The sequence below is a fragment of the Phoca vitulina genome, unplaced genomic scaffold (genome assembly GCF_004348235.1).
Source record: "Phoca vitulina isolate PV1807 unplaced genomic scaffold, GSC_HSeal_1.0 scaffold6, whole genome shotgun sequence".
Taxonomy (NCBI): Eukaryota; Metazoa; Chordata; class Mammalia; order Carnivora; family Phocidae; genus Phoca; species Phoca vitulina.
In genome coordinates, this window is record NW_022589709.1 from 24,478,353 (window position 1) to 24,504,833 (window position 26,481).

Genomic DNA, 26,481 nt, shown 5'->3' on the forward strand with positions numbered 1-26,481 from the left:
TTAGTTAGTCAGGTTCAAGGTTTTTCTTTGTTGAAGAATGCCAAAGTAATCTTGATTAATTTAGGCCACAAAAGGTGAGATTTGTTTTTTTCTTGAGAGGTCTAAAAATTTTGGTGCCTTGTAATGAGTAGCTGTCAAGGGGATAACCCTGAGCCTTTTTTTTTTGGCCAGCTTTGGGATACCAACTTGTATAAATGATAGCAAATACGAAAAGATAAGTGAGGGCATATATGAAAGTATTTAATATTAGCATAATAGTTTCCTAAAAAGTTGCTTAATTTTGACTGAATATCATTTTATGTTTGTCAAGAGTCTTGCCCAAGTTTGGAGCCAAGTGGTGTGCTAAGAGAGTAGTGATGGGTGATTTGTTACCTACATACATATATATATTCCCTAGCTCTGTCCACTTGAGAGAGCCTTAGAGAAGCAATGCCCAATAACAATGTGTGCACTTAGCATCCAGATCCTAGCTTCTAAAAACCATTCTCTGCTAAAATGAATCAGTGTTGTTGGAGAAATGGCTGATTACAGAGCTGGTACCAGGAAAGTACAAGATAAGCCTAGAATATTTTGTCCTAGAGCATAAGGAAGTGTTCAAAGAATAATGGATATATGTCAGAAGGGCACATCGTTTCATAGTACCTCCTCCCAAAATACTTAAAAAAAAAAAAAGTTTTGTGCTTTGTTCAATTTTGTGACTGGCTTTAGAGTAAAACTTATTCTTGTGTAAATTTCAAAATACCTGACTCTACAGTAGAGTAGCACTCTGTATAATAGTTTGGATTTTATGTTTGCTGTGCCTTAAATTTTAATAATTAAATTGCAAGAAATTATTTTAAATTATAGATTAGGAAATAGTTTTAGAGTCTGTGACTTCCCTGTGGCTGTGTGCTTAGAAAAGTACCAGAAATATGTTTTGTGCCTCTTTTTCTAAACGGTGCTTTATTCAAGACACTATTTAGTAAATGTTATTTTCAAGCTTTTGGTAGGTAATATAAGTAGAATATTTAAGAAGCAAGGTATGATATACATGGAAAAAAATTGAAAAGGGCAGAAAAGTTGATCTTGGTTGAAATAGTTAATTCTGAGAAGATTGCAAAGAGGGAATTTATATGAATCTTAAGGATATTATCTGCTTAATTATTTATTATAACGTGTGATGTTTGTGTATGTGCGTATATGTTTTCTCAAATAGGAATTCAAAGATTCTGGGAAGGAAAATGATAGGATGATAGAAATACAGAGCTTATGGATGTTTTTAAAAAACAGCTATATTGATATTTAATTTACTCATTTTAAGTATACAGTTTGAGTTTTTTTTTTTTTTTTAAGATTTTATTTATTTGAGAGAGAGAGAGAGCACATGAGCAGGGGGAGGGTAAGAGGGAGAAGCAGACTCCCTGTTGAGCGGGGAGCCCAACATGGGGCTCAGTCCCAAGATGCTGGGTTCATGACTTGAGCCAAAGGCAGATGCTTAACCAACTGAGCCACCTAGGCACCCCTACAGTTTGAGTTCTAATAAGTGTTTAGTGTTGTACGACCATCATTATAATACAGTTTTAGAACACCTCAAATAGTTTCCTTGTGCCTCTTTGCAGTCAATTTCTGCTCACACCCCTAGCCCCAGGCAACCACTGATTTGCTTTCTGCCTCTATAGTTTTGCCTTTTCTAGAAATTTCATATAAATGGCGTCATACAATATGTAGTCAAGAATATCCTGGGTTTTTTTTTCTTTTAAGATTTTATTTATTTGACACACAGAGCACAAGCAGGGGGAGCAGAGGAAGAGGAAGAAGCAGGCTCCCCGCTGAGCAGGGAGCCTGACACGGGGCTTGATCCCAGGATCCTGGGATCATGACCTGAGCTGAAGGCAGACGCTTAACCAACTGAGCCACCCAGGTGCCCCAAGAATACTGTGTTTTATCTTGAATACCTCTGTATCTCTCATGACACCTAGCATAGTCCCTGACACAACAGGACTCAATATAAAATAGCTACACAAATTTACTTCAAGTATTATTTCTATAACTTGCATGCCATCTGCTTACTCATAAACTTTTACAGTAATATTTGATAGCAGATAAGATCTCCTTAACAAAAATTAGATGGCCAAATGTAGGTATTGGCCTTGTTGATTTTCAAGTACTCCCAACGTTCTGTGGAATAAGTATGATCAAGTGTTAAACAACAATGCATTTTCTGGAAGTTTTTTCAGTCTGAATTCTCTTCTGAAATTTTACACTAATGCCTTGCTCAAAAATAGAATCTTTCAAGGCTCAGGAATATTTGGATGTTGCTGGTAGTGATTATTTCAGATTATATCTGTAATATGATATGTACCTTTTCTGGTAATTCATATTTTAGTTGTGTTTTCCAGGTCTGCCACTAAAGATAAAGAATATCACGTTTGTTTTCAACCCAGGTCCTGACTAGAAGTCACTGCTGTTTCCCGGTATCCATTCCCCTCATATTCTTTTTAGTAACGGAATTTACCGTGTTCTAGCTTGGCACATGATCACCTAATTAGAGGCTGTTTTTCAGCCTTTCTTGTAGATAGGTGTAGCTCTGTGACTAAATATTAGGTAACAGAATATGAGTGGAAGTAATATGTACAACTTTTTAGTCATACCATAAAAGCAGCTGCTTGCCCTTTGCTTCCTCTTCCCTTTTTCAGGGCTAGACCACCTGGATTATGAGAGTAAGCCATCCTCTACTCTGTAGCTGAAGGCAGTGATGGCAGAGCAACAAGGTACAAAATGATAGATCCTTGGATTTTCCACATCCGTAGAATACCTACACCTACTTAGTTTGAATTTCTGTCATGTTCAAGCTATTGCTAACAGGCCTGTGTTAAAGTAAGCAATTTCCTGGCTTGATGCAAGTGGCATCCCAGTTTTTTTCAGTGTCCTTCTTCCCCTTTATAGTTTTCTTTATTCAACAAAAATGTTGTTACAGGTCAGTCCTTGACAGACCAACATTCTCTTTCTTCAATCTTTGAAATACTCTTTCTCTTGAATCTCTCAAATTATCCAAAGTTAATTTGGAAATGCCTTTGACTATATAATCTTAAAGCCAGTGAACACATCTCAAGTTGAGGTCTCTCTCACAGAAACCCAGGTACATGTGCACAAATGTTGGTTAAATGAGTTAAGATAGTTTGGAGGAGAAGTAGTTACTTTCTCAGGAGTTAAGATTTGAGAGAGAGGGCATTTTAATGACATAAAGAAAAGCAGGAATATTTAAATATTGTGTTAGGTATCTTTATGTAACAAATTATGCCAACACTTAGTTTAAAACCACAAATTTTATTATTTCATATTTTCTGTGGGGTAATAATCCCTTTGAGACTTGGTCCCATTTGATCCCGGGTCTCTTATGAGGCGGTATTCAAGGTGTTGCCTGGAGCTACTCAACTGGGGCTCAAGAATTCCTGTCGAGACTTCCTTGTGAAATTGTTGGCAGGCCTCAGGTCCTCATTGGCTGTTGGCTCTGTGCTTAAGTTCCTTGCCATGCCCTGTGGCTTCTCCATAGGGTTAATAGCAGCATGGCAGCTCATCCTCCCAGAGCAACAGATCCAAGAACGCCCAAAACTGGAAGCCATTTTTTTTTTTTTAACCTAATCCCAGAAGTAACATCCTATCAGTTTTGCCATACTCTGTTCATTAGAAGTGAGTCAGTCATTAAATCCAGCTCGCACTCAAGGAGAGGATTATACAAGTGTAAATAAATATCAGGAGGTGAGTTCATTTGGGGCCATTGTGCAGGTTGCCTACCACAAACAATATGCAAAGATCTATTATATATGCATTGGAATATAAGCTTAATATTTTGCCTTTTTATTTTTATCCATCTTTTCTGGTACCAGTTTTATCTACCCTTCACCCACTTACTAGATTTTCTTTCAGCTGGATAACTAAAACTCATAGAGATCCACCTAGATTTAGTCAGTTATCTGTAGATTATAACAATCATCTCACTTTAACAAAATAGAAAACTAATGTTCAAAGAAAGTACAATCCAAAGTCAGATCTATTTTAAACAAGGTGCTTCTTGGTTCCAGTGACCATGGTCTACATATCTTCTATTTGTTAAGGGACAGATTACCCCTTTAAAACCACGGAGTTCTTTAACCTTAAACAAATGATCTACATTCCCTGAATCTTTACTTTTCCATCTTATAAAATGAGGAGGATGAGCATAAAAATAACCACAAAAGAGAGACTTCCAGCTATAGTTGCAGGAAGAGTTTGGTGAATCCTCTCCACAAAAATAAAGTAAAACTAGGCAAAATTGCCTACAACTATTTGGGCTTCGGAAATTGACCAAAGGCAGAAAAAAATTGAGAATCATTTATTCTTAGGAAAATTGCTAACGCTTTTAAGAACAGTTGATGTCTACAGCATTCTTGCTTTCCCCAATTCCTTTGGCAAGAACCAGAGTTTGGGAAACCAGCGGCCTTGCTGCCAGAGGCTAAGTCAGTTTGTGGCAACAAGTAAAAACCTGTATTTGTCAACTTAAAGTGATAAACTTGACAGGAAACAAATAGTGAAAACCCACATATTTGCAAGTCTTAGGTTTTGATGCCAATTGGGATGGGTCAGGGGATTTAACAGGCAGACCTTGGAAATGAGAAAACCATAAAGGGATAAGCTCTCCACATGTCCCTCGTTTACTGTGAAACCATGCACATATACAGGGGAGACCTGAAATTTCTAGCAGAAGGCAAGGGCCAAGGCAGACTTGAGAAATGGCTAAGCCTTGAATGTGCTCTTCCCATCCCATGCACAGATTGAAGAGCAGGTTTGAGATGTGTGAGTATACCTTTGCCCAGATAACTAGCTGAAAACTAAGCTATGCAGACATAGGGTAACCTCTTTAGGAAGCCAGAGTAAAAAAATATGTAAGTATTAAAACCTGAGCAGAGACATCAATACTTCAGGGGACATAGATCCCATAGTTTAAGGCCAGGGAAATTAAAATGTCAAAAAAATTCCAGGGGTGGCTGGCTGGCTCAGGTGGTAGAGCGTATGACTTGATCTCAGGGTTGTGAGCCTACCCTGGGGCTTGAGTTCATGACCCTGATATCAAGACCTGAGCTGAAATCAAGAGTCAGATGCTTAACTGATTGAGCCACCCGGGAGCCCCTAAAATGTCTAGTTTTTTTTTTTTTAAGATTTTATTTATTTATTTAAGAGAGAACATGAGCGAGAGGGAGAAGCAGATTCCCCATTGAGCAGGGAGCCTGACGTGGGGATCGATCCCAGGATTCCAAGATCATGTCCTGGGCCAAAGGCAGACACTTAACTGACTGAGCCACCCAGGTGTTTCTAAAATGTCTAGTTTTTAAGAAAAAGCTATGAGACATGTCAAGAGACAGAAAAATGTGACCTATACTGAGAGAAAAAAAAGTAGTTAATAGAAAATGACTCAGTGGGCTCAGATAATAGACTTAAAACTGTAAACATGTTAAAAAATAGAAGGAAACATTTAAATTATAGGAAAAAATATGATGACACTGACTCTCAACAAATGATGAATCTCAATACAAAGAAATGGAATCTATAAAAAGAGTATTTCATTTTTTGGGTGTTATAAATGGAAATGCTTTCTTAATTTCATTTTGAATTATTCATTGTTAATGTGTGGAAATATTTGCTTATTAGCTCTAAAATTTTTTTTGTGTTCTTTAGGATTTTTTATATATAAGATCATGATATCTATAATTTTAATTCTTCCTTTCTTGGATGCCTTTCATTTCTTTTTCTTGAATAGTTGCCCAGGTTGGAATCTCTAGTACACTGGAGAGAGCAGACATCCTTGTCTTGTTCCTCATCTCAGGGGAAAAATGTTCCGTCTTTCACCATCAAGTATAATGTTAGCTTTGTGTTTTTAATAGATGTGCCATCTATCAAGTTAAGGAAGGTTCTTTTTATTTCTAGTTTTCTGAGTATTTTTATCAAGAAGGGTATTGGATTTTGTTGAGTGGTTTTTCTGCATCTATTGAGATGGTCATTAAAAAAAAAAACTTTTATAACATCTAAAAGCAGTGAGAGGAAGATAGCGCTGTATATAAATGGAACAATATTTCAAAGGATTCATGGCTTCAAAAATAATGGATTTTAGAGAATATTGAATGAACATTTTTACAGTGATGAGTGGGAAAAAAAAGCACAAAAAACCAAAACTGTCAACCCAGAATTCTTTATACAATCAACAGTTGTATTAAGAAATAAAGAAACAAAGAAACAAAGATAATATGTCATGAGCAAAACCTAAGAAAATGTTCATCCACTCATTTGAGGTACAGGAAGTGCTAAAAAATGTACGTTAGGTTGAAAAGCAATGAAACAGATGGAAACTTGTATATTCCAGAAGGAATGAAAACCATCAAAAATGCAATTGCATCTGTCTTCTTGATCTACTGGAGAGGGAGTGGAATTCATAGGTAATAAAATAAAAATTTGGTATCAAAAAATCTCCTTCATTTTATTAATATGGTGTGTTAAATGGATTTCTTTCTACATTTGGGCCACTTTTGCATTCCTGGGGTAAATCCTACCTGGCCATGGTATATAATCCTTTTAATATGTACTGGATTCAGTTTGCTAATATTTTGTTGAAGATTTTTGCATCTGTATTCGTAAGGGACATTGGTCTGTAGTTTTCTTGTGATGCCTTTGTTTGGCTTTGGTATCAGGGTAAACCTGACCTCATAGAATGAGTTAGGAAGTGTTACCTCATCCTCCAGTTTGGAAGAATTTAAGGATTAGTCTTAGTTCTTCAAATGTATCACTAATTATTTCCTCTGTTCCTTGGCTTTTCTTTGTTGGAAGTTTTTTGATTACTGATTTAATCTTTTTACTTATAGTTCTATTCAGATTTTCTATTTCTTCTTGAGTCAGTTCTTTTGTACTTTGTATGCTTCTAGGAATTTGTCCATTTCATCTAGGTTATTTAGTTGGCATAGTATTCTATAATTTTTTCTATTTCTGTAAGGTTGGCAGTGGTATTTCTATTTTCATTCATGGTTTTAGTAACTTGAGTGTTCTCTCTTTTTAGTCTGGTAAAGGTTTGTCAGTTTTGTTGAACTTTCCAAGGATTTTTCAGCTTCTGTTTTCATTGTTTCTGTTATTTTTCTAGTCTATATTTTTTATTTGCTCTGATTTTTAATTTCTTCCTTCTGCTTGGCCTGTATTTAGTTTCCTCTTCTTTTTTCTGTAAGGTGGAAGGTTAGGTTATTGGTTTGAGATCTTTATTCTTTTTAATACAATTATTTACAGCTATATTCCATAAATTTTGGGATATTGTGTTTTTGTTTTCATTTATCTTAAAATATTTTTTATTTTTCCCTCTGAGTTTATCTTACTGTTTTCAAGTGTGTTGTTTAATTTCCACACATTTCCAGATTTCCTTTTGTTACTGATTTCTAATTTCATTCCACCGTGGTCAGAGAAGATATTTTGTATAATTTCAATCTTCTAACATTTATGAGACTTGATTTGTGGCTAACATACAGTTTATCCATGTTCACTTGAGAAGAATGTATATTCTGTTGTTGTTTAGTGGAGTGTTGTATAAAATATCTGTTAGGCCTAGTTGAGTGTTCAGATTGTCAATTTCCTCATTTATCTTCTGTCTGGTTGTTTTATCCATTATTGAAATGTAGTGTTGAAGTCTCTAAGTATTGTAGAACTGTTTATTTTTCCCTTCAGTTCTGTCAGTTTTTGATTCATCTGTTTTGGACCTCTGTTGCTATATGTACATATATAATTCTTATATCTCTTTTAGGGGATTTACCCTTTTATCATTCTGTAATTTTTTGGTCTCTTGTAACAGTTTTTGTTTTAAAGTCTATTTTGTCTGACATTAGTGTGGACACTACAGTTCTTTTTTGGTTACTATTTGAATAGAATACATTTTTCCATCCTTTTACTTTTAACCCATGTGTGTCCTTGGATCTAAAGCGAGTCTCTTATAGACACTATGTAATTTGATCACCTTTTTGTTCCATTCCTTCATTCTCTGTTTCTAAATTGGAGAGTTTAATGTTTTTATATTTGATGTAATTACTGATAAGGAAAGACTTCTACCATTTTCTTATTTGTTTTTTCTGTCTTATACTTTTTGTTGAATTCCTCCATTGCTGCTCTTTGTATTAGATATTTGTAGTGTACTATTTTGATTCCCTTCTCTTTTCTTCGTGTGTGTGTGTGTATATTTAGTTACTTTGTTAATATTTGCTGTGGGGTTATAATTAACATCATAATTTAACAGTCTAGTTTGAGTTAATACTGTTCTGTTGATCTTGAGCCTATTGATGGTAGTACCCCCTGTCAGAAATGCCTGTAGTGTTTTCCTAGGCACACATTACTTATGGCAAGCTACACAGCTATTTCTGCTACCAGGGCCCCTATGTATAGCTGGGCCAGGTCTTCTGCTTCTTATTATGACATATGTAGCACACCAAGCACCATCTAGCTAGGTTGAGGGTAGAGAGTAAGAGTCTTGGAGCTCTGCCTTTATTAGAGTCCAAGGGTGGAGTGTCTAGGGTTTTGCAGGTTTACTCTCTATTGGCTAATTTAAAGCAGAAAAGCAGGAATTAGGGCATAAGAAGGGAGAAACAGGGTCACTCAAGCAGTCAGTTATCTAGGTAACCTGGGGTTTTCTGAGAGACCTTAATTGGTGGTGGTTGTTTTTTTTTAGTAGCTGTGTCATACAGCTGGCAATATGTTTATTCAGGATAAATGTTTTTTTTTTTTTTAAATGGGCGTCATGGCAATTAAAAGCTTAATATTAGACATACTAAAATCAAAAAAGCTTATTGTCAAACACTTAAACTACAGATACCAATATAGTTTCAGTGGTATATAAAACCTTTGTTCCTATATTTATGTTGTTATTGTCACAACTTAGACTTTTATGTGCTTTGTGCCCTTTCATAAAGATTTATAACTATTATTTTATGTAGTTGCCTTTCAGTCGTGTAGAAAATAAAAGGGGTACAAGCCCAAAATACATTAATTCTGAATTTTATAGTTACCTACATAAATACCTATCTTTATTGGTGTTTTTTATTTCTTCCTGTGGTTTCAAACTATTGGCTCATGTTCTTTCAGTTCAGCCTGAAGAGCTCCCTCTAGCATTTCTTACACTTAGGTCTGCTAGTGTCATACTCCCTCAGTTTTTGTTTATCTGGAAATATTTTAATTTCTCCATCATTTTTGAAGAATAGTTTTGCCAGATATACTGCTTTCTTTCAGCACTTTAAATACGTTATCTCATTGCCTTTTGGCTTACATAGTTTCCGACGTGAAATCAGTTGTTAACCTTATTGAGAATCCTTTGTACGTGATGAATTGCTTTTTTTGCTGCTTCCAGGGTTCTCTCTTTGTCTTCTGACAATTTGATTATAATGTGTCTGGGTGTAGAGTCTTTGAGTTAATCTTTCTGGTGTTCATTGAGTTTATGAATGTCTAGATTTATCTTTCATCAGGTTTGTCAGGGAACAGCATTGTTTTATTGATTTTTAAACATTTTTTAAAGATTTTATTTATTAGATTGAGCATGCACAAATGGTGGGGGGGGGAGCAGAGGAAGAGGGAGAAGCAGACTCCCCACTGAGCAGGGAGCCCGACATGGGGCTCGATTCCAGGACCTTGAGAATATGACCTGAGCTGAAGGCAGATGCTTAACTGACTGAGCCACCGAGGTGCCCCAGCATTGTTATATTTAGACTGAAATTTCTATCTTACCTTCCGTGGCCTGTGATTATAGTTTTGGCTCAGTTTTTAATTTTTTTTTCTAATTATTTTTTTTTAAGATTTTATTTATTTGCGAGAGAGAGAATGAGAGACAGAGAGCATGAGAGGGAGGAGGGTCAGAGGGAGAAGCAGACTCCCTGCTGAGCAGGGAGCCTGATGTGGGACTCGATCCCAGGACTCCAGGATCATGACCTGAGCCGAAGGCAGTCGCTTAACCAACTGAGCCACCCAGGCGCCCCAGTTTTGGCTCAGTTTTAAAAGACTTTGCTATACTACTGGGTTTCTTCTGTACAACTTTGGGTTTCTTCTGTACACATACAGCTTTGTGGTTAACTTGGGATTTTTGTCACTTTATATACAGAGTTAGAGGTCTTCTTTTCTGATCCTTCCTTTACTCTGACTTAGAGTCCCCTTTCCTTGGTTCTTTGGCTGGAAAGATAGAGTTTCTCTCAGAGTTAGAGCCACCTCTGCTGCTATCACTTTTGTATAACTGGGGCTACTTTTATTTTATTTTATTTTTAGGATTTCTTTATTTTACAGGGGGAGGGGCAAAGGGACAGGGAGAGACAGAATCCTAAGGAGACTCCCCGCCAAGTGTGTAGCCTGATGTGGGCTTGATCCCATGACTCTGAGATCATGACCTGAGCCTAAACCAAGAGTCAGATGCTTAACCAGCTGAGCCACCCAGGTGCCCCTGGGGCTACTTTTATGGTGAAATGTTAAGAAAAAGGTAGCAAGGATTCCTTTCACACTCTGGTCACAGAGTTCTCTTTGCTAGTTCTACTGGCTGGAAAATGGTTTCACTTTCAGGCTTTTAGGTGCCTATATAGCTGCCACTTTGCAGCTCTGTGACTGAGGCTGTATTTGGGACTTGGCCAGCAGAGAGGAAAGAGAAAAGGGAAAGAAAAGAAAACCCCAAATGAGGATTCTTCTCATATTCTGTTTCACATTCTGTCCAGAAAGATGGCTTTCTGTGTTTTAGTTGTGCCTTATGTATACTTCTGCACAGGGGCCATCCTGTTCCATGATGGGAGATAAAAGGAAAAAAACCTCAGGAAACTCATTACTTTTATTAGTCATTCTTTTTTTTTAAAGATTTTGTTTTTTTATTATTTATTTGAGGGAGAGAGAGTGAGAGAGCATGGGGGGGGAGGGTCAGAGGGAGAAGCAGACTCCCCACTGAGCAGGGAGCCTGATGCGGGACTCGATCCCTGGATGCCAGGATCATGACCTGAGCTGAAGGCAGTCGCTTAACCAACTGAGGCACCCAGGTGTCCCTATTAGTCATTCTTTAAGTTTTGGCTCACCTCCCCAGTCCATCTGTTATTAACCTTTTAGAGTCCTTAGTTAGTTGCTTTTTGTATGTTGTCCCGAGGTTTTAGTTGTCATGAGTGGGAGTGAGAAGTTTTAGTGGGCTTAACTCCATCTTTGCTGGTGATTCTTAAACATATATTTTATTTCTCACTAGACCCTTGGAAGAGGAATGATAGTTGTGCAGAGGAGGCAGTTATTTTCCCCAGGTTCAAGATTTAAGCACAGTAGAGTTTTTAGCTTAGATGTCTACAACTTTTGGCTGCATGGAGGTTTATCATTTTAGGTCATAGTTGTGATAGGAATCATTTATATACTACTTACTCTGTTTCAGATCTTGTTCCCAAAACTTTACCTATACTTGTTTGGTCCTCACAGTAACTCTGTCAGGTCAATACTATATTATCCCAATTTTAAAGATAAGGAAATTGGGGGGTCTGGGTGGCTGAGCCTTCGGCTCAGGTCATGATCTCAGGGTCCTGGGATCGAGCCCGTGTCAGCTCTCTGCTCAGCAGGGAGTCTGCTTCTCCCTCTCCCTCTGCCCCTCCCCCTGCTCGTTGTTCTAACTCTCTCTCTCTCTGTCCCTCTCTCAAATCTTAAAAAAAATAAAGATAAGGAAATTGAGGTACAGAGAGAGAGAGAGGTTAGGTAATTTGCACAAGGTTACATAGATAATAAATGGTGGAGCCATGATTTAAACTCAGCATAAGATAGTTTAGTTTTAGAGAACATGCGCTTGTTAAAATTTTCACTTAGTATTATGGAAATTTTCATATACAGACCAAAGTAGAAAATACTATAATGAACCTGCCCCCTGCCATGTATCATTCAACCAGTTTTAATAGTTTTCAATATTCTGCCTTTCTTGTTTCTTTCACCAACTTTGTTTTTGATAAAGTATCTGAAAGCAAATTCTAGATATCATTTTAGTTATAAACACTAAAGTATGTATCTAAAATGCATAATAGCTTTTAAAACATAATATAACTACAGTATGAATATAACCACTATATAATCAAAACCTAAAAAGTGAAGACTAATTTTCTTTAAATCATCTAGTATCTATTTTGTGTTCAGTTTTATCTGATTGTCTCAGAAGAATCTTCTTATAGTCAGTTCAGTTCAGGATTTCAATATGGTCCACACATTGTATTTGTTGATACATATCTTAATTGTAAAAATTCTGTATTGGTCCTAATCCTTTACCCTAGTCATCTTTTTGTGATTTTAACTTTTTCTTTTTTTTTTTTTAACTTTTTTTTTGTATTCATTTATTTGACAGAGAGAGACACAGCGAGAGAGGGAACACAAGCAGGGGGAGTGGGAGAAGCAGGCTTCCCGCTGAGCAGGGAGCCCGATGTGGGGCTCAATCCCAATCGTGACCCGAATGAAGGCAGATGCTTAATGACTGAGCCACCCAGGCACCCGTAATTTTAACTTTTTAAAACTCTTAAAAATAAGCCTTTTATTTTAGAATAATCTTAGAAAAGTTGCAAAGATAGTAGAGTTCCCACATATTCCTCAACTATTTTCAATTTTCCCTAATTTGATTATCTTACATAACCATGGTACATTTACCAAAACTGTGAAATCAGCATCAGTATAGTTTTTCTGTTGATGTTTTCCAATTCAGGATTGCATTAGTTGTCATTTCTCCTTATTCTCCTCTGATCTGTGATAGTTTCTCAGTCTTTCCTTGTTTTTCTGACCTTGAATTTTTTGAGGAGTTCTTATCAGGTATTTTGTAGGATGTCCCATAGTTAGCATATATGATATTTTTCTCAGGATTTGATTGGGGTCATGAATTTCTGGAAGAAATACCATAGAGGTAAAATGTCTCTTATGATTTATTTTCATTATTCTTTTAAAAAATTATATAAAAGTTCACCAGGCTCCAAGGTCAAAACTGTAAAACTATATACCTTTTTTTTTTTTAAAGATTTAATTTATTTATTTGACAGAGAGATAGAACAAGTAGGCAGAGAGGCAGGCAGAGGGAGAGGGAGAAGCAGGCTCCCCGCTGAGCAGGGAGCCTGATGCAGGGCTCGATCCCAGGACTCTGGGATCATGACCTGAGCCGAAGGCAGCCGCTTAACCGACTGAGCCACCCAGGCGCCCCTATATACCTTTAAAGTAGTTTCACTTTCATCATTTTTCCCTTCCTACTCTTTTCTCCCTTCCCCTAAAGGTAAGCATTTTTATTAATTTTTGGTTTCTCCTTCCCATCATTTTTTTTTTAAAATATTGGTAAACTCTGTTCCCTCTGCTTCCCCACTCCATCTTTTTACATGAAAGGTGATATTAGCACATGTTCTTAGCTTTCATACTGTACTTCCTCTTTAGGGTACTCCTTAACAATGACTTTTCTAATAATGGCCCTTGTATTCAAGATGGTTTTCTGTTTTAAAAGTTAATTTTTTTGGGGGCTCCTGGGTGGCTCAGTCATTGAGCGTCTGCGTTCAGCTCCAGTTATGATCCCGGGGTCCTGGAATCGAGCCCCGCGTCGGGCTCCCTGCTCTGCAGGGAGCCTGCTTCTCCCTCTCCCACTCCCCTTGCTTGTGTTCCTCTCTCGCTGTGTCTCTCTCTGTCAAATAAATAAATAAAATCTTAAAAAAAAAAAAAAGTTAATTTTTTCTAACTAATAGAACCTTTTCCTGTGCCTTTAAAGTGTTTAGCACATATTATATGGTTCCTTTTTTATTTACAGATATTTTCCAATTTATCCCTGGATGAGCGTTGCCTTTCTGCCTCATTGGTTTGCAAGTACTGGCGTGACCTTTGTTTAGATTTCCAGTTTTGGAAGCAGCTGGATCTTAGTAGTCGTCAGCAGGTATGGAATCTAATTCTAAGAAACACTCACTTTGACCTACTCAAAAAATATCTTTATTCCTCTTCAGAAATCACTTCTTTCATGTTATAGTTTTTAAGATAGTTCAAGGGGATTATAATTTATAATTCCACGCTTTAGTAATTTTTTGTGTGTGAATTATGTTAAGCTAGGTTCTTGTGGTAAAGAAGGTATTTTTTAATGTGGATTGGTAATTTTGGGTTGCTTCTTAATCTTTGTCTAAGTCCTCTTCATATCTTCTCCCTTTTTTCATTACCTTCAAAGAAAGTTATTAAACTTTTTGCCTTTTTTTGGGGGGGGTTGTATCATTAATATTAGTTTAATAGAAAACGATGGCAAATGTTTATATAGTACTACTGATATGCTATATACTGTTCTGTGGGCTTTACACATACTAAAGCATTTGATCCTTCTAACAATGTCATGAGTTGATACAATTATTATTCCTTTTAATATATTATTGCACTATTAATAGTATTCCTATACTGTTGTTATAGGTGAATAGTATAAATATACAGTTGTTATAGTTGAAGAAATAGAAGCAAAATGGGTTAAGATATCTTGTTTTAATTTTCCAGTCCTCCTTATTGCCTGGCATCCTAGTGTGTTTATATGGTGGCATAGATTAGGAAAAAAGGTAGAGTTAGTAGTATTTATTGCAAACAATTTGTTGGAATTGTTGGATTCTTCTTTTAGACCTGGTTGTTAGTACTTGGCATTGGAAATACATAAAATTATCCAATAAGAATAGGATTTTATTGGAGTACTGAACCTGCTCTAAATTCTTCCATGATATTTTTAGGTAGTGGTGTGCTGGTACATCCTGAACAACTAGCTGTGTATTATAGTATTTGCTAGTTTTTGTGGTGCAAATTCTCCCACCATGGCCAATTTCAGGCTACCAATGTGATACCACTGAATGCAGGGATGTCACTGATTTGGAAAGAGGTATACATTACAGGCTCTTGTAAGTTCGTATAAGCCAACTTCAGCACACCACTGGTAGTTTGTGTGTGTATGTGTGTGTGTGTGTAACTCATACACTTTAAACAAAATAAGCAAATTCCTGAGCATTTGTATGTAAGTTTCCTTTTTGTTTTTTTGCCTCGTTGGTTAGAAGTTGAAATAATTACAGAGTTAGTAATTTCCCTGCCTGGGTCCATGAAATTTGCGTCTAAGAAAATGGTGAGTATTTAGTTAGTTGTTGCTGGTTGAGTGGAAAGAGGTAATGTGAAATAATACATTGATTCTTTACTTCATTAGTCTTGGATATCTGAGCTATTTGTTTTAAACTCAGACTAAGAATAGCTTTTCGCCCCTACTGGTAGTTAGGTCTGGAGATGGAAAAAAAAAAAATAAAAGGAGAGGTATGTCATAGTTTTAGCTTTGAAGGTAACTGTCTGCATTTTTTTTTGCTTTTTCCAACAAGCATAAAGGTAGTTGCAACCTTGGCTCTTAGCGCTTCTGAACACTCCAGTTCTTTCCTTCTGCTGTTCTAAATTTCATCATGTGCATTTTCTTTCACCATTATTTGTACTCAAGGGACTTGAATAGTATTAACTTTGTTTTCTTTTTTCTTTTTATTTTTTTGTTAACGTTTACTTGATGCACAATGTTACGTTAGTTTCAGGTGTACAACATAGTGCTTAGACAATTCTGTATGTTCTGCTGCGCTCATCACCATACAGTGCTATTGCCACACCATTGACTATATTCCCAGTACTGTACCTTTCATCCCTGTGATTTATTCATTCCATGATTGGGTAGGGAATATGTAGAGGTTGATTTTTTAAAAATTATGTTTAAAATTCAGATGGCCATGTGAGTTTTTAACCACATGAATTTTAAGTTTACTTATATTTAAATATGTTTTGAGTTTTCTGATTAAGAGCTATTTGATGTGGACATTTGTATGTAATCTTTCGTGTGCTGATAAACAAAATGATATATTTGCTAAGCTATGAATTCGTTGTATGAGGTAGTATTCTGAAATAAGTAGTAAAACAATTAAAATTTATATTTTGTGGTAGGTATCATTTAATTTGATTAGGTATAATAAGTTACGATTCATATAGCATGATGACTGATACACTATTTGCTGGGCTAAAAATAGAGAACAGAACATTTAAAATCTCAATACAGTTTTGTTTATGTGGATTTTTTGGTGAGTTTGAAGTTAAAGTAACTTTCCTAATAAGGATAGATCTTTAGGCTTCTAATGAAAACTAACACATACGTTCTTGCTTGGTGTTTTTCGACAGCACTTCTGACACCAAATGTGTGGAGTTTTTTTCATTCTAACAAATTCTCTGATAACACCTGGGTGTCCAACAATTCAGTTCAATTCTGAAACTAACTCCTGGGGTTAGTGCAAAGCCTCTCAGGTTATTGGTTTAGTCCCGTAAGCCTGTCTCCACTTCATAGGCCAGTCACAAGTCCCAGGAGTCACCTGTACTTCTCACTGACCAGCTCTTAATTCAGGAGTTCCCTTGACCCTTTCCTCAGGTTTGATAATTTGCCAGAATGACTTACAGAACTCAGGAAAATACTTAGGTTTACTGGTTTATTGTAAAGGATACAACTCAAGACTGGCCAGATGGAAAAGATGCATAGGACAAGATAAGTGGAGGAGAAGATGTGGCACTTCTGTTCAGTCTGTGGGCATGTCACCCTCCCAGCACTTTAAGGTGTTCACCAACCCAGAAGCTCATCAAATCTCAATGTTTAAGAGTTTTTATAACCCAATCTCTACCTCCCCTACCCTCCTAGGAAGTCAGGGTTTGGGGTTGAAAGTTGCCACCCTCTAATCACATGCTGTTTGGTCTTTCTGGTGACCAGACCCCATCCTGAAGCTATCGGGAAGCCTCAACTTAAGTTATTTCATTAGTATAAACTCCTGTGTGGTCAGAAGGGCTTGTTATGAATAAGAAAAGACACTCCTCTTATTCAGGAAATTCCAAGAGTTTTAGGAACTCTGTTCCAGGAACTGGAAGAAAGACCAAGTATGTATTTTATATTATACCACAGTCCTTGTTATGTTTAATATTAAATAAGAAGGTTTTCTTTTGATTGTGCTATTATATTATTTATTAGGGAAAATTTAATAAAAGAAAGGAAAGTAAGTTTCCTACTTGTAACAAAAGTTTAAATTTATTGCTTTTTTTCTCTCATAGGTCACTGATGAATTATTGGAAAAAATTGCATCAAGAAGTCAGAATATAATTGAAATCAACATTTCTGATTGTCGCAGTATGTCTGATACTGGCGTATGTGTTTTAGCATTTAAGTGTCCTGGACTTCTTAGGTATACAGCCTACAGGTGTAAACAGCTTTCTGACACTTCTATTATTGCGGTTGCCTCTCATTGTCCTTTACTTCAGAAAGTTCATGTAGGCAACCAGGACAAACTTACTGATGAAGGACTCAAACAGGTAAATTTTAGCATCTGTAAAATGATTTTACTCTGATTAACTCAAAATGTTTGCTTGAAGCTACACTTTAAAAGATTATTATGTTAAAAATAATGCACAGAGACTAAAATAAGCCATCTTTTTTTTTTTTTTTCTTTGTACCCATGAATGTTTGTTTTAGTGAACTAGAATGTCATGGTTATAATTGATAAGTTAGCTTTGTTGTGTTTTGTAGTGAGTGCCTGAACTTCTGTGACAAGCCGTTTATTAATTCTTTTGTTACTTAAATTTTATACCAAATTTTGCTTTAGGTACCAGTAGTGTGCAGTTCGGGTCAGCATGAGATTGTAAAAATTAACTTTTAATTCCCCTTTTGTGTTACTAGAAGATACACTTATGTGCTTTAAAATGTATGTTTTAAGGCATAAATGGAAGTCCAAATTAAAGAGTATAAAATGAAGTAAAAGGTGGTAATTACCTATATTTAAAAAAAATACTTGTATTAAAAATACTGTTATATGTATTTTTTTCTTTGATGCACTTCGTTTGGAAATGGCGTTTAAGATTTCTTGTCTCAGAGTGGATTATTCATTCAGTGAATATTGAATGGATTCCAGTACCAGGCCCTGAATTTGTGAATATTTAGTTATGTTCCTACTATTGTACTAGGCACTTACTGTATTTTAACATTTAACCCTTGAAATAACTTTGTGAAATAGTTGGTATTAAACTCATTTTATAAAGGAAGAAATTAAGGCTTGGAGAGGTTAACTTGCCTAATGTTTAGCAAATGATGGAGTTGGGATATAAAGCCTGGATTCTTCAAAATCTCTTCCATCTTTAAACTTTTCCACTCCAGTAGACCTGCTCTAAAAGACCTTGAATAAAGGGGCCTGCTCTGTGAGGGCAGAGGCCATGCACATTTGCCATTCTACCTACCGTTCCTTTGGCAAAAATTTTTGGAAGAAAGAATTAATAATTTCATTCAAGAACTTTGTCAGGATTAATGTTTAAATTCAGAATTGGGGTGCAGTTCTGACATTTCCCAATAAAAGCAGAATATCAGTAAAGGCCTAGATTTAAATCTTATGATCTGTAATGAACTTAGAAAGAAATTGAAGGGGCGCCTGGGTGGCTCAGTCGTTAAGTGTCTGCCTTCGGCTCAGGTCATGATCCCAGGGTCCTGGGATCGAGCCCCGCATCGGGCTCCCTGCTCAGCAGGAAGCCTGCTTCTCCCTCTCCCAATCCCCCTGCTTGTGTTCCCTCTCTCGCTGTGTCTCTCTCTGTCAAATAAATAAATCTTTAAAAAAAAAAAAAAAAAAAAAAAAAAAAGAAAGAAATTGAAGAGCCCTAAATTTAAACACTATGTATGAATTAATTGGAAGCTCAGTATTAGATGAAATTTGAGAATATTCTGTCCTAAAAAGTACTGGGTGTGTCAGTCCAATTTATATATTAAGAGTGCTAAAATGTATATGGGAGCCTGTTCTGTCTGTAAAGGGAAATTGTGCAGTAACAGTGTTACTTGTTTTAATATTTGTCCTGATCCATTTCTTTTATATATAGGATTACTCACTAGCAGCATGAAGTTCTTTTTTTTTTTTTTTAAAGATTTTATTTATTTATTTGAGAGAGAGAGAGCACACCATGAGCAGGGGAGGAGCAGAGGGAGAGGGAGAAGCAGATTCCCCACTGAGCAGGGAGCCCTATGCCGGGGCTTAATCCCAGGACTCTGAGAACATGACCTGAGCCGAAGGCAGACACTTAACCGACTGAGCCACCCAGGTGCCCTGTACTATGAGGTTCTTAAATGTATTAGAACAAAATAATCTTTAATGGGGAAATTATAAATTTTATTGACATGGTACGATTTTTTTATGGTAGAAATGTCCCAGCAAATTATACTTCACAGTGAAACATTTTTAAAGGTCTGTGTATTTATTAAATGGACTAAATCTGTTGTATATTTAAATATGATACAATATGAATAGGTAACAGTTGAGCAGAATGTTAAGGGTGTTCCTATAAGAATAAGATCCATAGTTATGGTTGAAATAAAGGGAAAATAAAAAGTCCTTTAAGGAGCTAGACTTAAATATGCCAGTCAAATATCATGAATTTATCTTATCTTTACAACTTTGAGATTAATTAAGTTAAATCTTCCCTAGAATGTAAGGTTATTTTGAAACCCATTAATTTATGATAAATTAGATGTTTGCTTCAGATTTTCATGGTTTCTGAATTATAAATTAGTTATATATGAGGTAATCTGATAAAAGTAGTAAAACAGTCTAAATCTTTTTCATCCATAAGTAACTTTCTTAAGTAATTAAAGTATGTTAAGTAATTACATAGGAACCTCATTGCAGTATATTTTCCTATACATAATACTTTCTTATGCTCAATGTATTATGTACTATAGCAGGGTGTGTCCTATTTTAGCTTCTTTTTTCTGATAGAATAGTGTTGTGGTATAGTAGAGAATGGCCTTCATATATACATAAAATAGAATAAAAGTTTTGTGAAGCGATACATAGCATTATATACAGTATACATTAATATTTTCTGTTCTATACTATTATGTTATATAAATGTTGGCTTGACCCACTCAGTAAATTTATTTCACGTCCCATTGATGTTTGATGAGGTATGCTGTGGAATATGCTATAGTTTTAGTGAACTAACAATTTAGAAATATTATATAATGTTTCACAAGACCTAGAATGGAACTGTTCATGATTGATGGATTTTCCTGGGATTATTTTTTCTTTTTTTACTCAAACATAGCATTTGATTGAATGGTTGATCCTGCAGCTAAAGTTGCAGGGTTTTGGGTTTTTTTTTTTCCCTCTTCTGTTAGTAAAAACTGACAAATGTTTTAGAATGGTATACATGTATTTATGATAACGTCTTTATATTTCCATCATAATAGTTATAATTTTAATTGACTTTAGCAAATACATGAAATGTATTTTTGAGTTCTATATGTTTTTAAAAGTAGTTACATAAAGTATTTCAATTTGGAGTTCTAATGGATCTAAATTTTAGTAATTTAAGTATTGCATTCTACTTAACAATGTTTCTCAAACTTAGGTGAAACACCTAAATATCAGACTGTTCTTAGCTGAACAATATGTTCTTTGTGAAATACCACCTTGAAATCTTGATATTTTTATTTCCATAAAAATATTTATTTGAGAGAGAGAGCACGAGAAGTGGGAGGGTCAGAGGGAGAAGCAGACTCCCCACTGAGTGGGGACCTGACACGGGGCTCGATCCCGGTACTCCAGTATCATGACCTAAGCCGAAGGAAGACTCCTAACCGACTGAGCCACCTAGGTGCCCCAAGAGTCTCATTTTAGATACAGACAAAATGAGGTTGAAAGTAAAAGGATGGAAAAAGATATTCCATTCAAATGCTAAAAACCAAAGAGAGCTGGAGTAGCCGTATTAATCAGAAAAAAATCCATTTTAAGTCAAAAAAGTTTGTTATATATTGATGCAGGCTTCAATTCCTCAGGAAGATGGAACAATTATAAGCATATATGTACTTAACAACAGAGTGTAATATATGAAGCAAAAATGGAAAGATTTGAAGGGAGTGATAGGTAGTAGTTCTCCATTAATAATTGGAGACTTTAATACTGCATTTCAGTGATGAATAGAACAATCAGACTGAAGATCAACAAAGAAATAGAGGACTTGAACAATGCTCTAAACCAATTATACCTAAAACAGACATATTAATACACTGTACAACAGAATATATATCCTTTTCAAGGGCACATGGAACATTTTTTTTTTAAAGATTTTATTTATTTATTTGACAGAGAGATACACAGCAAGAGAGGGAACACAAGCAGGAGGAGTGGGAGAAGGAGAAGCAGGCTCTCTGCAGGCTCCCCGCAGAGCAGGGAGCCTGATGTGGGGCTCGATCCCAGGACCCTGGGATCATAACCTGAGCCGAAGGCAGATGCTTAACAACTGAGCCACCCATGTGCCTCAAGGGCACATGGAACATTTTCAAGATTAGACCATATTTGGACCACAAAACAAGTGTTAATAAGTTCAAAAACATTAAAATCATGCAAGTGTCTTCTGTGATCACAAGGAAACAAATCTAGAAATCAGTAACAAAAGGAAAACTCAAAAATATGTAAATATGTGGAAATTAAACAACATACTCTTACACAATCAGTGGGTCATAGAGGAAATCATAAGAGAAATTGGAAAATACCTTGACGTGAATGAAAATTAGGACGCAATATACCAAAAGTTATGAGATGCAGCAAAAGCAGTGCTCAGAGGGAAATTCATGGCTGTGAAAGCTTACATTACAAAGGAAGAAAAATCTAAGATAACCGAAAAAACTTTTAAAGGAAGAAAAATCTGAAATTAGTAACCTAAATGTATACCTGAAGGAACTTGAAAAAGAAGAGCAAACTAAACCCAAAGTTAGCAGAAGGAAGGTAATAATGATCAGAGCAGAGATAAATGAAGTAGGAAAAGGAACAACTATAGAGAAAATGGGTAAGACCACAACTAGTTTTTCTGAAAATATTAACAAAAATGACAAACCTTTAAGTAGTCTAAGAAAAAAAGAGGGAAGACTCAACTTACTAAATCAGAAATTTAAGCATGAACATTACCACCAACTTTATAGAAATAAAAAGGGTTCTAGAAAATGATGAGCAATTACACACCAACAAACTGGAGAGCCTAGATGAAATGGGCAAATTCCTAGAAATACACAAATTACAAAAACCAACCCAAGAAGAAGTAGAAAATCTGAATAGACTTCTAACAAGTAAAGGAGATTGAACCAGTAATACAAATCCTCCCAACAAAGAAAAGACAGAGACCAGATAGCTTCTCTGGTGGATTTGCTGAATCATGTAAAGAGTTAATACCATTCCTCCTTAAACTTCCAAAATGTTTGAGGCAGCAGTAATTCCTATAACCCTGGTTCTGAAGCCAGACAAGGAACTACCAGAAAAGACAACTACAGACCAATATCCTTAATGAGTATAAATGCAAAAATTCTCAACAAAATAGCAAACAGAAGCCAGCAGCATATTGAAAGTGATTTATTCCTTGATTGCAAGTGTGGCTCAGCATATAAAAATTGATCAATCTAATATACCACATTACTAGAATGGAGGAAGAAAAATATAATCCTCTTAATTGGTATAGAAAATGCATTTGGTGATTCCAGTACCTTTCCATGATAGAATCACTCAATAAACTAGGAATAGAAGGATACTTCCTCAACATAATAAAGCCCATTTATGACAAAATTATGGTTAATACCATACTCAGTGGTGAATGATTGAAAATTTCCCCTAAGTTCAGGAACAAAACCAGGATGCCCATTTTGGAAATTCCAGCCGGAGTAATTGGGCAAGAAAAAGAAATGAAAGGCATTAAAATTGGAAAAGAAGTAAGACTATCTCAGTCTGCAGATGACATGGTTTTATACAGCATACCTCAGAGATATTGCAGGTTCGGTTATAGACCACTGCAGTAAAGTCAATATTGCAATAAAGCAAGTCAAATGAATTTGATTTCCCAGTGCATATAAAAGTTAAGCTTACACTAAATTGTAGTCTGCTAAGTGTGCAATAGCATTATGTCTAAAACAATAATGCACATACCTTAATTAAAAGCTACTTTATTATTGAAAAGTGCTAACCATCATCTGAGCTTTCAGGGAGTCATAATCTTTTTGCTGGTGGTTTTGCCTCGATGTTGCTGGCACTGATCAGGGTGGTGGTTGCTTAACTTTGGGGTGGCTGTGGCAGTTCCTTAAAATAAGACAGTAGTGAAGTTTGCTGCATCAGTTGCTTTTTCCTTCATGAATGATTTCTCTGTAGCATGCAGTGCTGTTTGATAGCATTTTACCCACAGTAGAAATTCTTTCAAAATTGGAGTCAATCCTCTAAAACCCCACTGCTACTTTATTAGCTAAGTTTATATAATATTCTAAAACTTTTGCTGTCATTTCAACAACCTTCACAGCATCTTCACCAGGAGTAGATTCCATCTTAAGACTTTCTTTGCTTATCCATAAGAAGCAACTCTTCATCTGTTAATGTTTTATCATGAGATTGCAGCAATTCTGTCACATCTTCAGGCTCCACTTCACATTCTAAAGAAAGTATAAGTATATATCTTTATGACCTTGAATTTGGTCATGATTTCTTAATATGACACCAGAAGGACAGGCAACAATGTAAAAAACATAAACTGGACTTGATTAAAATTAAAAACATGTGTTTTGATGAATATTCTCAGAGAGTGAACAGACAACCCACAAAATGAAGAAAATATTTGTAAATCGTATATCTGAAAAGGGTTTAATATCTAGAATATCTAAAGGACTATTACAGCTCAAGATCAACAAAACCTCTCCCAAGAACTCAATTGTAAAGTGGGCAAAATACTTGAATTGAATATACTTTTATCCAAAGAAGACATACAAATGGCTAAGAAGCACATGAAAAGATACTCAACATCATTAGTCATGAGAGAATTGCAAATCAAAACCACAATGAGTTGCCACTTTACACCTTCTCTGATATAAATAAGCCCAAACGAACCAAAAAAACCCAGAAAATAACAAAGTGTTGCTTTGGATATGGAGGAATTGGAACTTTGTACATTGCTGGTGGGAATGTAAAATGGGGCACCTGTGTGGAAAACATTTTGGTGGTTCCTCAAAAGATTACAGAATTACCATATGACTCAGCAATTCTCCCCTAAATATATACCCCACATAATTGAAAACAGTGACTGAAATAGGTACTTATTTATATTAATTTTCATATCAACATTATTCATAATAGTCAAGGTGTGGAAGCAACCCAAGTGGCCATTAAGAGATGAGTGAGTAAACAAAATATATATATGTGTGTAATGGAATATTATTTAGCCATATAATGGAACGAAATGCTAATACAGGTTACCACATGAATGAACCTTGAAAACATATGCAAAGTTAAATAGGCTAGACATAAAGAACAAACATAGTATGATTCTACTTATATAAAATATCTAAAATAGACAAATTCATAGAGATGTAACCTAAATAGAGGTTTTCAGGGGTTGGGGGAATTAGGGAATGGGGAGTTGCTTAATGGGTAGAGAGTTTGGGGTGATGGTAAAGTTTTGGAAATAGATATGGTGATGGTTGCATAACACTGTGAATGTAATTAATGTCACTGAATTAAATACCTAAATACGAGTAAAATGGCAATTTTTATGTTCTATATATTTCACCACAAAGGAGAAAAAGAAATATGTGCTTTTAGGTTCTAGATTTGTATAAGATAAAGGAAAATGTCAGTCTCATCTAATCTATCTTTACATATCCCAGTGATGTTAATTCCCAGTCAATTAGGGAATGTATTGAGCATCTACTTTGTGTCAGGCACTATTCATATATTCTACCTATATTTTCATATGTTTAATTCCTTTTCTGATTCACATCCACTCTATGAGATAGGTATTAATCCTTTTTTATAGACGAGGAAGCAGTTACAGAGAGATTATAAGTAACTTATCTGAGGTGAAGTAGTAAGTGATAGGACTGACACTCCTATCCAGGGGTGTCTAGAGTTCATGCTAAATCTACTTAGTTCTTCCCTCCACTTTTCAGATGACATGGGACATGTTTTATCCCTATAATGATAATTGATGTTTATTAGACTGAAAAACTAGAGATCTTGAAAAGCCTTTTTTATCAAAATGTGTTTAGTTAAAGGATATTTTAAGTATTCTCTTTCTAAATTAGCATCACAAGTAAATATATGTTGGTTGCTTTTTGTATATGCTACACAATTGAGTCTTCACAACAGCACTGAGATGGTATTTCAAGGTGAAAAATGGAATCTCTTGTAAGTTAAGGAACTTGTCCAAGTTCATATAGCTGGGAAGGTACGGAGCCAATATTCTCTTTCAATTCTGCTTGATCTCTGAATCATATCATGTGGTATCATGTCTAGGATTTTATGCTGGGATGTCCAATTCTAGAGAGTCCAATGACTAGAGAGTATTTTTCATCTGTAACTAGAAATGTAGAGCCTTTATTATAACGCCAAGAGGCTTTTTTGTCCTGGAAATTCATCTTTATAGCATTTCTGAAACATTCCCTTTACATGGATCTTAATGAATAGTTTTCTAATGGCTTCCTTCTTTATCCATTAATAATAATTAATAATGATACATAACATTTATTAAGCACTTTTATATGTCTTACAGTATGCTAATTAGCATTTCTATGTGCACTGTCATTTTTTAATCTTCTCAACAACTCTGTGAGTATAGGTAGGCATTGTTATAATTCAGTATAAGCCTGATGGGCCTGAGAATAGAAATGTGTATCATAAACATTTTCATTAAAAAACTATATAAATGTCATTCATTAGTGAGTCTTTTGATATATGGTTAAGGCCTTTTTCTAGAGTTAGAGATGGAAAGAGTTTGGACTTTTTTTCCTTAAACTATAACAATGATGTGGCCTCTGTGATTTTTAGTTGTTTTTTCATTGAAATGGTACAGGAACTTAAAACTACTAATGAAGGAATATGAGTGCAGCTTTGTTCAGAATGTGATTTTTCCAGTATAGATCTTCTTCAGCTTACCATGAGATTACATTCAATGAATCCATCATAAATTGAAAATCCCTGAAGTCAAAAATGCATTTAGATTTTTTTTAGAGGAGAGGGAAGGGCAAAGGGAGAAGGGAGAGAGAGAATATTTTTATTTTTTTAAGGATTTTTTTTAAGTTATTTGAGAGAGAGAGAGAGCAAAGTGAGTGAGAGAACATGAGTTGGGGGGGGAGGGGCAGAGGGAGAGGGAGAAGCAGACTCCCTGCTGAGCAGGCAGCCTGATGCGGGGGACCCCCGGACCCTGAGATCATGACCTGAGCCAAAGGCAGATGCTGAACCCACTGAGCCACCCAGGTGCCCAGGGAGAGAGAATTGTAAGCAGGCTCCATGCCCAGTATGGAACCAGGTGCTGGGACTGGATCTCTCGACCCTGAGATCATACCCGAACTGAAATAAGAGTCTGATGCCTAACCAACTGAGCCACCCAGGTGCCTCCAAAAATGTATTTAATACACCCACCCTACCTAACATCATAGCCTAG

At 35.8% G+C, this 26,481-nt stretch overlaps 1 protein-coding gene across 1 annotated transcript in view; it reads left to right on the forward strand.

The window, feature by feature from the left end:
* The window catches only part of FBXL17 (F-box and leucine rich repeat protein 17), a 512,446-nt gene that overhangs the window by 6,412 nt on the left and 479,553 nt on the right, over positions 1-26,481 (forward strand). The window contains 2 exon segments of the mRNA XM_032403887.1: positions 13,781-13,903; positions 17,095-17,352. Coding sequence (XP_032259778.1) covers positions 13,781-13,903; positions 17,095-17,352 — 381 coding nt within the window.